Raw genomic sequence first — 12,883 nt, forward strand, 5'->3', positions numbered from 1 at the left:
TACGATGATCCTACCCTTAAATCTCCATAACCCATCTTTTTCTTCCGACACTCTCCACTGTTTTCCTTGCTCAATGGCCGGTAACACCTTCCATAACGCTTCATCATTTTGATGAGCCTTTAGGAGTTCGGACTTAAAGTCACTTGAGATTTCTAATCGACTCAAACACAAGGTTCCGGATACTTCTCGAGCACCAATTTTAAGACTCTCGAATCCCTTGAGCAACTTCTCCTCTTGAAGCATCATCCAAGCTGCACATAACGACTTCCGACTTAACGCATCCGCCACTACGTTCGCCTTTCCCGGATGGTAATGCAACTCAAAGTCGTAGTCTTTCAACAATTCCATCCACATTCTCTGCCTCATATTGAGCTCTTTTTGATCAAAGAGGTACTTCAAGCTCTTATGATCAGAGAAAACTTGGAACTTAACCCCATAGAGATAATGTCTCCACACCTTCAAGGCAAACACAACCGCAGCGAGTTCCAAATCGTGCGTAGGGTAACTAACTTCATGCGGTCTCAACTGTCGTGAGGCATACGCCACCACATTACGATGCTGCATCAGCACGCACCCTAAACCCTTCAATGAGGCATCACAATACACCTCAAATGGCTCATTCGGCTCGGGTAACACTAACACAGGTGCAGTAGTCAACTTTTTCTTCAATGTTTGAAAGCTCTCCTCGCACTCAGGAGTCCAAACAAACGGAGTGTCTTTGCGGGTTAACTTTGTCATTGGCAAAGCTATCTGTGAAAAGCCCTTGATAAACCTTCGGTAATAGCCAGCTAAACCCAGAAAACTCCTTATCTCTGTTACGGTGGTTGGTTATTTCCAATCCATCACAGCCTCCACCTTAGTTGGATCTACTGCTATTCCCTTCTTACTCACCACATGGCCCAAAAACTTCACCTCACTCTTCCAAAACTCACACTTAGACAGTTTTGCATAGAGTTTCTTCTCCTTTAGAATCTGCAACACGGTCCTCAAGTGTTCCGCATGCTCTTCTTCAGTCTTGGAATAAATCAGTATGTCATCGATGAAGACAACAACGAATTTATCCAGAAACGGACGGAATACTCTATTCATGTAATCCATGAATACCGCAGGAGCGTTCGTCAACCCAAAAGACATTACGGTGTACTCGTAATGACCATAACGAGTCCTAAAAGCGGTCTTAGGGATATCCTCACCCCTCACCCTTATTTGGTGATAACCGGATCGCAAATCAATCTTGGAGAAAACTCCAGCTCCTTGTAACTGATCCATGAGATCATCAATTCTCGGCAATGGGTATTTATTCTTTATTGTAACCTTGTTTAGCTGCCTGTAATCCACACAGAGCCGCATACTCCCATCTTTCTTCTTCACTAGTAGCACTGGAGCACCCCACGGAGAAACACTTGGTCGTATAAAATTCTTTCCCAACAAATCCTCTAACTGAGACTTTAGCTCGTTCATCTCTAACGGTGACATCCTATAAGGAGCACTTGAGATTGGTCCCGCCCCGGGCACCAATTCAATAGCAAACTCAACCTCTCGGTTAGGTGGAAACTCATCAATATCATCAGGAAACACTTCCGGAAACTCACACACAATCGGAATCTGTTCCAACCTTTGATCATCACCCGAAACGCCCGCGGTTAACAACAAGATACCCTGACATTCGGTTCCGGAACAATTCACCATCATCGAATTCAAGTAATAATTATTCACCACGACCGGCCCTTCTGTATCTTCCGGCATAAAGTACACCGACTTTATAGAACAATCAAGCAGGACATGGTTCTTAGATAACCAGTCCAATCCCAAGATAAGATCAAGACCAATCATTGGCAAGCAGATTAAGTCATGAACAAAATCACGCTGCTTGAACCTAAAGGAAACTTCCGGACATCCTAGCCTAGTTACCATGGCTTCATGGGTAGCATTGTACACTCTTAGATCATAACCTAAAGTTACAATCTTCAACCCTAACTCATGGGCTTTCTCAAATGCAATGAATGAATGTGATGCTCCCGAATCAAATAAAGCATTTAAAGTTTGACCAGCTATTTCACAGTTACCTCGAATGAGTGTCTCAGATCCCTCAGCTCCTACAGCTGAAGTGGTGAACACCCGACCAGTCTGTTGTGCCTTCCCAGCACCTTGTTTCTGCCTCTCCAGACAATTGGCGGCTTTGTGCCCCGCTTTTCCACAATTGTAGCACAAACCCCATCCGGCCTTGCATGGTGCTCCCGGATGGTGACTCCCACACCTGGCACAAGCTTGATCATTCTGAGGCTGCTTCCCAAACTTCTTTCCTTGGGAGTTGTTGTTGTTGGGCCTCCTGAAAGAGCCTCCCCTCTTGAAAGACGGACCTCTAGGTGCAAAGCTCTTCCCTCGGTTCTGTGGGAATGATCCCCTTTGACTCCCTTTCTCAGCGGTTGCCCTCTTCACACACTCTTCAGCAACCCTACACTTGTTTACCAACTCGGAGAAAGTCCTAATCTCCATTGGCCCTACTGAACTGAAGATATCACTCCGGAGTCCTCCTTCATACTTAACACACTTCCATTCCTCATATTCCACCGGAGTCCCTTGGCACATACGAGAGAACCTGAACAGCTCCTCAAACTTGTCAGTATACTCTGATATGGACATAGTACCCTGCTTCAGCTGTAACAATTCAAGTTCCTTAGCCGTCCTAGCAGAAGTCGGAAAGTACTTCTTATAGAACTCTTCTTGAAAGACATTCCAGGTGATATAGTCATCACCCTGCTGCAGAAGACGTCGGATGCCTTGCCACCAATGCGACGCTTCACCGGTGAGCATATAAGTGGCAAACTCGACACGCTGTCCTTCAGGTACCACTTGTGCTTGTAAAGCTCGCTCTATAGCCTGAAACCATGTATCAGCCTCAGTCGGGCTAGTAGTTCCCTTGAACTTAGGCGGATTAACCTTCAAAAAGTTTGCCAGTGTCATCGGGCCCTGAACTCCACCTCCATTATTACCATGGTTGTTCATCTGTTGACCAAGAGCCTCAGCAGTGGCTTGCATAGCAGCAGCCATGTTCTCCAACGCAGCCATAAAGTTCACCGGGTCATTAGGGTTATTCTCCGGTGCACGAGCATTCGTACGACCTCTCGCACTACCCCTACCGCGTCCACGAGGCGCCATCTGGTTCCTATACATACCAAACAATCGATATTAAGTTGATCAGTCTCAATATCGGAAGTCTAGTACTTCAAAGTCCCAAATGCATGCTAATGAACGTTTATGCCAATTATATCAAGCAGATATACTAATAGCACATAACACACACACACAGAGAATGCACAGAAGCATAGTCAGTCCATCCCTCAGGCTCTACAGGAACGAACTGCTCTGATACCATAATGTAACACCCTACCATACAGAGTCTTATGCTTAAGTCATAATTCAGAGATGGCAAGGTATTACGACCTCAAAAATAAAAATTAGTACTTATAGTAGTATGAATGATTGATTATAACTAGGAGCCTTTGTAGAAAAAGGGGTAAACAAAAACCATCGCAACTCTAAAGCGCAACACTCCGATCGAAAACGTAACGATTAAGGATAAACCAACGCGAGATTGTATATATACGAAGGAGTGTCAAAAACAGGATTATCAAGACTCAAGATCCGGCTGCGAAGATAACCGGTCCGAGCGTAGCAATATATACATATGATAAAATAAGGAAAACCCCAAAGGAAGCCCAAAGGGACACAAATACATAAAACCTATTCTCCAAAATCTCCCATAAGAGGAGTCATCACAGTTTGTATTATTTAATGGAGATAAAAGTATCTAAGCAAAACATATAAACTAAACAGAGTCCCCAAGAACCAGGAATCTTCGCAAATCCAGAAGTCTCCAGCATGCCTCAGCGGGAAACCTCACGTCCTGCATCTGAAAACCACAAAATCCGCAGGGGTGAGAACCAGAGGTCCCCAGCATGGTAACAGCTTCCACATATATAATACATAATAATAGAGGAAAGCCAAAGGCAATCCTAGAACTTCCTCCAGATAATATCAAAGCTTATAAACAAGCTAAACCATATAAGGGCATCTGACTAAAGATTCTTCAGTCTAACTAATACTTCCCTTTCCAATTCCTTCAAACCTCCCAACCACCAGCAGGAGTATAATATATCAAACACAGTTATATCAGACAAAGAATATACAAATAGGAGCAGTTAAGGCATTTAGACAATTAGCAAGTAATATGCAGTCAAATAGGCAATCTCAAACAATTCACATAGTATGCATATGATGAATGCCTGTCCCTAGTGGCCGATGATATCATCTTGTCGGTTATAGAGCCAACCCGACAAGTCCTGGTCGCTAACCATTGGACTGTCCCTCTGTCGTGCATCCCCGAACTCGAGTTATACTCGTTATAAACTTGATCATAAACATGATCCATATCCATCACCCTCACTGGTGAATATTTACGGGGGTTCGAGCTCATCCGGGCCTTTCACAGTGCCCGGCCACACTTACGACATAGGGTTAACAGAGCTTCGAGTCTCAACCTGGAGCACGTGGTGGCTAGCCACTGCTACTACCCAGGGAAACTCGTACCTCAGATAGTGGAAGTGCAAATCACAACTATCAATAATTCAGCATAAACATGCATGAATCCTCATCCATGGATCAACATCCATATCAGCCATCCGGCTCACGGTTCAGTCCAGAATCAGCCAATATTCATAGCATACACAGCTATTCCGGCTCACGGTTAAATCCATAACCAGCCAATATTCATAGCATACACAGCTATTCCGGCTCACGGTTCAATCCATAACCAGCCATTTCATTAACAATTACAGCCTTTCGGCCCATGGCATAACAAGCACTTCCACCAACATCCTCCGAATCTCACATAATCATCTTGATCCTCATTGATCATTCATTTTCCCTTGCTTCACTCGCAAGTTACCTCATTCACTAGCCCCTTCTTAATAGCTGGGCATATCATAATGATTTAAGACATAAATGGTGAGATCGGAGGCTTAGAAGTATGAGATTTGGCTTTTAAAACTCAAAAATCAACTTTGGGATGAAAACAGGGCCGCGCATACGCGCACTCCACGCGCACGCGTGGATGGCCTAAAAAACTTATCGACGCGCAAACGTCATGCACGCTAACGCGTGGATTCCAAACTTGCCCATCGACGCGCACGCGTCACCTACGCGTACGCGCGGGTGTTCTCGTGCCCCAAGCACAACACCGGCACAGTTCTGGCATAACTCTCTGGAAAATGGCTGGGCATTGGGTGCAGCACAATCGGCGCGCCCGCGCACATCATGCGTATGCGTGGCTGGTACTTTTTGGAAGATCGGCGCGTACGCGCCAGGTGCGCCCACGCGCAAGGGGTCATTCTGCTAAGAATTTTCTAAGTTAAAAGCTGCAGAATTTCACAGATTTAGACCCCAATCTTCCGACGGACATAACTTCCTCATTTTAGATCGTTTTTCACCCGTTCTTCGAACGGCATGGACATCCCGGATCCAATTTCATTTCTAAACAGATTTGGTACAAAACGGAGATCCGTAGTCCAAGTTATGTCCCGTCAAAGTATGCCCAAAAACCATATTTTCATACAAAACCACAATATGCCATTTTCAAAACAAACCATTTTCAACTCTTTTCAAAATCAATCAAAACATGCCAATTTCATCCCTTTTCTTTGAAATCAATCAAATGTATCAAATTCAACATCAAGCCTCCTCAACTCACACATTGACACATAACCACAATATACCAAATCACTAACTCATCATTTTAGCCCACTTCACCCAAGTGGCTCAAACTCAAACATATTGACATATCATATACTACTCCTCATGCCAATTCTCAACAACATCAATTCCAATAAATCACCATTGTACATAATCAATATCATATTCACCATCAACATGGTTCAACCCACAATTCAACCATAACCAATCATCAAGCATATATCACAACATGCATATTCCTCATACATCATACCATTAAGGCATCAATAATCATCATCACATATATGACCACATCATATATCTCAATCATTCAACAACATCAACAATTCAATGCCTATCTTAGGGCCTCTAGCCTAAGTATTTCCTACCACATTACATATTAGATACGGGAAACCGAAACCATACCTTAGCCGATTTTCCCAAGCTCCACCGGAGCACTTCCAAACCACTTAACCACAAGCTCTCAAGGCCTCAACACCTCCAAGAACAGATTTTTTCACCACCAAACCCTTTCCAAGCTTTTCAAAGTCACCAATCAAGCTCCAATATTCACATGTACACAACCTAAGCCACAACCATCATACCCATACACAACATCTCAAAACCCAAACATCATAAAACCACAAAATACACTAGGGTTGAGAATCTTACCACACCCAAGATCCAAGGAGACAAGATTAACCTTCTCCTTCAAGAGAGTTGGGTCCTATAACATCAAAGAACCCAAAATCTCAATATTTCACCCAAGAAACTCGAAAATAGGGGCTGAAGTTTCGAACAGCAAGGTGTGGCTTACCTCAAGATTGGTTGTATGGGTTTTGTAGAGCTCTCCGCGGTGAACGCGTGGCCGCAAACGGGGCGGCAATCGGAGCTCTAGATCAAAAGTTATGGTGGTTTGAAGATCAACCAAGGGAGAGAACTTGAGAGAGTGTTCTTCTCCCTTTCTCTCAAATTTCAGCTTGTGTGTGTAACAAATGAGGAGAGAGAGTGCTGAAAACTAGGGTTTTGGTTAAGTTATGTTGGGCCAAGGGCCCACTTTGGGTCCGGTTGGCCCGGTTTGGCCCGTTCGGTCCAATCTTGGTCCGAATTCTATAAAATTGGTACCGAAATTCTCGTCTCAATCTCCTCTATCACATTTAGCCATAAAAATCACATTTTAGGCTTTCTAGAATAAATTCTCATTTGTGGGTTAATTAGCCGTTAATTAACCGGGTTTTACAATTCTCTAAGGAGGAGTGTCCATTGTGGAAGAAAGTGGTCTGCTCATGTAATAATCTCTCCCTTAACTAGCTATTATCAATCCAGGATTTACTTATTACAGGGGGCCTTGGAAGGATATTTGTCAGCTACAGATAAAGGAGCAACATGTAAGAGATAATATGATAACTGGTTTGTCAATGGAGATTGGTGATGGAAGAAGAACTCACTTTTGGAAAGATGTCTGGTTAAGTTGTGGTTCCCTGAAGGATAGGTTTCCGAGGCTGTTCTCGGTTTCGACCCAAAAAGACTTTGTCATAGGGGTTTGTGGGTTTTGAGATGGGCTTGAGTGGATTTGGAACTTTCAATGGAGGCGCGAGCTTTTCCAATGGGAGTTGAAACTTGTGAATCAATCACATGAAACCTTGAGGCCAGTAAAACTAGCTGCTGACAGAGAGGATAAAGTTGTCTGGAAGTATGATAGGCAAGGTGTATTTTCTACTAACTCCTTTGTGCAGGTACTACAGGCGGAGACGCTCCCAGAGGACGTAACAAGCTATAGCTTCACCAAGACTATCTGGAAAGGCTTGGTCCCTCCAAGGGTTGAGCTATTTATTTGGTTTGCTTTAATAGGCAGAGTGAATACTAAAGAAAGACTATGTCGATTTGGAATTGTTAATCAGGGTGATAATGTGTGTGTTTTATGTAATAAGGATGTTGAAAATGTCTGCCATTTGTTTCTTGGTTGTGATTTTACATGGCAGGTATGGTGCGCTTGGTTATTTGATTTTGAAAGAACATGGTCCGTTCCGGGTACTTTAAAGGAACATTTTGAAAGTTGGACATGTGTTACAACTAGGAAGGAGGAAAAAAAGAAGTGGTTCATAAGCTTTTTTGCGGTTATTTGGAACGTCTGGTTGGAAAGGAATCGAAGATCTTTTCAGAACACAGGAAAATGTACTGGCGATGTTATCAACCTGATTAGGCATAATTACAAGGAGTGGAGGTGTGAGGATCCCTTTTGTTGTTGATGGCAATGCCAAAGATGACATAGGGATGCGTATTTGTTGAGCAACTTAGATGGTAACAGTAGGTGTTTTATCCTTGTTTTTGTTTGTTTATTACTTGTTCTATATCAAATGCTCCACGTTTGTGTTGAGCTCTTCTTGTTTCAAAAAAAAAACTTATTCTATGATCATGTGGGTTTAAAATTGTAGCAGTATCTTACTTTATTATCACGTTTTTCAATTGTAATTATAAAGTAAACTGAGATTACAGTTTTAAACCGTGATATTAGTCTAATTTATGGTCGAAATTTTATCTATTCTATAGTCGTTGTTATTAGACATTTCAAAAACGTGATATTTTATTATTTTTGAAACACAACCATATCTAAAAATTACAGCCTATATATATGTAACATGTAATCTTTTCTGATTACTAAATGTTTCTTAAACTTTAGTTCAATCTACATAATTTATCACAAAATAAATCTATTATTGTTGTTGTTCGTTGTTGTTGTTAATATGTAATGAGGAGTTAGGACTTCTAATCATTTTTTTTTTCTTAAAGTGTATCTTTTATCATTATTTCTAATGATTTATTTAATTAATTAGGAATCATAATTTCTAAAATGTTTGTAATAATTATGGATTCATAGAGCTAATAATATGAATTTAAATTACTTTATTAAAATGGATAATTAAAGATTAAAGGATATGAGAAATATTAATGACATATGTATTAATATTTTAAAGAGGTACACTACCAACATCAAACCCAATTTTTTAAAATTTTAACAAAAATAACTTTTACTTTTTGATAACAAGAAAAAAAATTCTCAAAATATTATAAAACATGATAAAAATAATCAAAATTAATAATTTTTTATAGGTGACAAAACTTTTTATATTTAACAAATTCCGTATGTATTTGATTTAAAATTTTACAGAAATATTTCAATTATATAAAAAATCAGATAAAAATTTGAAATTATTTTCATCTTTAACAAAATTTAAGAAATTTTTGTCCCCATATTCAAAAAATGGAAGCGATTTTGGTAATTTACTTTTTAGAGGAGAAAAAAAAATGGCATTCACTACTCAAATAAAAATGCTAAAAATATCTTCTTACGAGCATCCTTGTGTTAAAAGTATATTTTATTTGTTTAGCCATACTTTAAAGAAAATAACACTTTTATAATATATCAAAATCAAACTTTATAATTTATCATCTAATAGTAAAAAAGAAGCATTTTCATATAAAGACAATTGTAAAATCTTCGTGGTAGTATCCACAAAAAAAAAAAAAGAGAAAAAGTCTAAGGACCAACAATTTTATTGAAATCTGGCCGGCATTTAATCAGCAAAAACAAAGTGAGTAATCTCACACCTGGATAAAATCTCATACCATTAAAATCACTAATAATAGCTAATTGATGACTACAAATCACAAAACTTGCCGGCCTAGCACTCCTCAAAAAAAATACAAACATGACACTTCATGCCAAATAGTTAAGAAACAGCTATGGCTCCTCGAATACTCTTCTAACTCCTAAGCCTTCACGGCAAGAACTAGATCTGGTTCAAAGAAACACCTCAACCAGCCTGGGGAAGACATGGACATACCCACGTAGATGTCGTTATGTCAAACTCTCCAAAAACTCTCGGCCTCTCGCCATCTGGCCCTATGGTGGACTATAATATCATACCGGAGAAGATCATCGATAATTAAAGGCTCATCAAAGGTAAGGGTCTTCTAACATTTTTATTTATATACTTTACATTTCCAAACATCATGCTTTCTAGTTTTATTCTTCACGTTTACTGTTTTCTTCTCTAAGCAGGTTGGATTGGAACAAACAATGGACATCGAACAATGCAATTATTGCATGGATAGAAAGTATACTAATAAAAACACACCCTGTAATAATATCTTTGCGATAAGGACAAGATAGTGCAAAACTACTATGTCCATAAACAATAAAGGTCAAGCCACAACAGCAAAGTAGTGCATCTCAAATCTGAAGGTGAATGATGTATCTATCTTCCATTTGTCTCAGAAAGCCTGGACCAGCATCCCATTTGTTCTAGAAACTTGGTAACGCGCAAGTGTTTCGCAGCCCATTGCTCAGCCAACTTCTGCTCCTTGGCTTCCGCATCTCTTCTTAACACAGCCAACTGCTCCTTGTATTCAGCTTCAATCCTCTCCAATGCAGCCGCCTGCTCTTCCCTAAGAGCCTTAATCTTCGATTCGATTTCCTCCATCTTCTCCCTTCTTCGACATGCCTTCTCCGACTCCAACTGCAGTTCTACCCTACTTAACCGCCAGGCTGCCTCCTTCTTATGCCCTGCCAAAGCATGATGCACTTCTCCCAACTCCTTGCAGCACTCCACCAACTCAGATACCACCATGTTATCGCCAAAAGCTACAACTGATCCGTGAGGTGCTACATTCCCCAAGACTAGAGAAGCGTTCTCCGGACCTCTTGGGGGTTGCAACCACGGAGGAGAAGCAGCCACTGTCGAGGAAGAAAGACTTAGTGTCACGGAAGGGGATGGTGGCCTCACAGTTGTGGTGCTATTTGAATTGGAGAGCCAAGAAGGAAGCAAAGTCGGCGAGGGGGCCGATGCATCATTATGCAGAAAAGAACCACTGGCAGCAACCATGGCGAAGGATGGTGGCGAAGGGCGCTCCTTCACTAGTTTCTCTGCAAAACTCTCTAGTATGTGCTCGTATTTGGTATCGTCGATTGGGTCAACGCCTTTGTTAATTACCTTGGCCTCTCTTTGCTGCTTCTCTTTGAAAACTTCCCACCACTTCCCTAACCTCTTGGCAGTGCGACCGGGGATTTCTGCAGCAATTTTCTTCCACTTGTTCCCATGTGTTGCTTGGAGGTTGATGACAAGGCGCTGCTCTTCCTCGGTTAGAGATCCTTTCTTAATTCCGGGCTTAAGGTAGTTCTTCCACCTTTCTAGACATGACTTGGCATCTCTATTAAGAGGTTGGTTCATGCGCTGAGACACAAGATTCCATTCCCTCGGACCATACTGTTTGACATAAGCACGCAATAAAGCATCCTCTTCGGCTCTCCACCGTTGCCTATCTTTCATTTCCAGGTTCATATACCACAGCCAGTTTCTTCATCATGACTCTACAACATTCGTGTCAATACAAGTTAAGGCATCGATTCGCTAGAATAAGAGTGAAACAAACTGATATTAAGAGAAACAACAGTGCATTTTTGACAATTGTTAATCCAAAAAAAAAAAAAACGCGTGCAAAATTAATAAATGAAAGTACTGATCAATGCCTTGCAAGCAGAGAATTATCATTATGCAAGTCTGTGAGTCATGGTGCACTTGCATAGTCTGAAGTACATTCTATAATATATTTTCATTTAGTTTCAATTAGGCAAGAAAATATTCCAAATTCAAGTCCAACATGTAAATGAACAAAACTGAAAATTTCATTTACCTAAATTATCGTAAATTTTGTACAAGCAGAAATGAAAAATATCAGTATCACACAATCATTAGAACACTATGCCGGTCACAATTGACAAAGGGAATTTCGACATTTCAGAAGCTCTTCTTTTATATTATGATGAAGATTGAACAACTGTTCTAATGACAATAATAACATCAACGCTTAAAAATGTTCAAATAAATTCTAAAGAGAATGGCTTCATGAGTTCATGACTACTAATTAAGCTTGCAATTTAAATTAGCATCTACACTAAACAATCAGATGTAAACATACAAAGTCTAAAAACAGAGCGAAAGAGATTTAAGAATTTAGAGAGTGCTGAGCATAAATAGCACGTGAATACAAAAATTTAAGGGTTAAACTTGGAAATACTTGATGTTACCAATTATTCAAAAGCTCCAAAGTCAAGTTTGATCTGAAGCAATTAGAATTAAAAAAAAAAACACCATAACGGCTTAGACATAATATAAAACCAAAAGAAAAAAATAAAAAGAAAACAAACATAACCAAGGATACAAGCACACACTGAGAAACAAGCTCAAGAGAGATAACCCTGTTATTGATTTTATTATTTCACAGGTAAATTGACCCGATCTAAATCACTGAAAATGCGTATACAAAGTGCAACAAAATAACAGAACCTTGACTCCACCAACAAACAGTTAGAGAAAAGAATGAGTCGTCTAGTATCATCCACCCTGAGCTACATCCTTATTTAAAAGAAAAAAGAAAGTAACAAGCATCCACGATGATTCTAGAAAGCAAAAATGAAGAAAACTGGGTTCTTGAAGGCACGTAAAAGATGGAATGGAACGAGTTCATCAGATGTTCAAAAAAAAAAAAGAATTAGAAATGCTTGCCTTGGTGCCTAACAGCAGAAACTCTGGTCCGTGAAAGCAGAAACAAGTTGAATGTTAAAGGTAGGTTGTTTAAAGTTTAAACAAATAGAAAGTGAAAAATGAGGAGCACTGCATCAGCCATACGAGAGAGAGAGAGAGCGCGTAGGGTAAAGGACTAAAGGTAGAGAAGTAGTGGAGTGAAATTGACGAGAGAGAACAAAGTGTGATAAGACAAGACATATTGAGGGACCCCACACTGTGATAGCACAGGCCAGAGAGAGAGAGTACGTCTTCGATTCCAGCGATGCGAGAAATATGGGCACGCGAATGATAAGGGATACCAATGTAATTATATAATAAACCAGCCTATATATAATATATTATATATACTAAAATTAATTATCAAAATTAATTATTAATATAAATATAAAATATATTAAAAATAAATTAAATTATATATATTTATTTAGTTATTAATTTTTAATATGTAATAATATTATTTAATAAATTAATTATCAGTTCACCCGTCAAGGTAAAATATAGTACTATAATGTAATTCCAAACATACAGGTAAATACCATGGTTCATAGCATCGGACTGTACGTAAA

General features: G+C 39.9%; 1 protein-coding gene across 1 annotated transcript; it reads right to left on the minus strand.

Moving 5' to 3' along the window:
- Positions 1 to 9,440: 9,440 nt before the first annotated feature.
- Positions 9,441 to 12,474, minus strand: LOC130977017 (transcription factor AS1-like). Its single transcript, XM_057902011.1, has 2 exons — positions 12,297 to 12,474; positions 9,441 to 11,101 (listed from the first exon to the last, which is right to left on the minus strand). Exon 2 carries the CDS (start codon positions 11,070 to 11,072, stop codon positions 9,990 to 9,992), a length of 1,083 nt encoding a protein of 360 aa, XP_057757994.1. The 5' UTR covers positions 11,073 to 11,101; positions 12,297 to 12,474; the 3' UTR covers positions 9,441 to 9,989.
- Between the last annotated feature and the right edge of the window lie 409 nt (positions 12,475 to 12,883).

Source organism: Arachis stenosperma, chromosome 4 (genome assembly GCF_014773155.1).
Source record: "Arachis stenosperma cultivar V10309 chromosome 4, arast.V10309.gnm1.PFL2, whole genome shotgun sequence".
Lineage (NCBI taxonomy): Eukaryota > Viridiplantae > Streptophyta > Magnoliopsida > Fabales > Fabaceae > Arachis > Arachis stenosperma.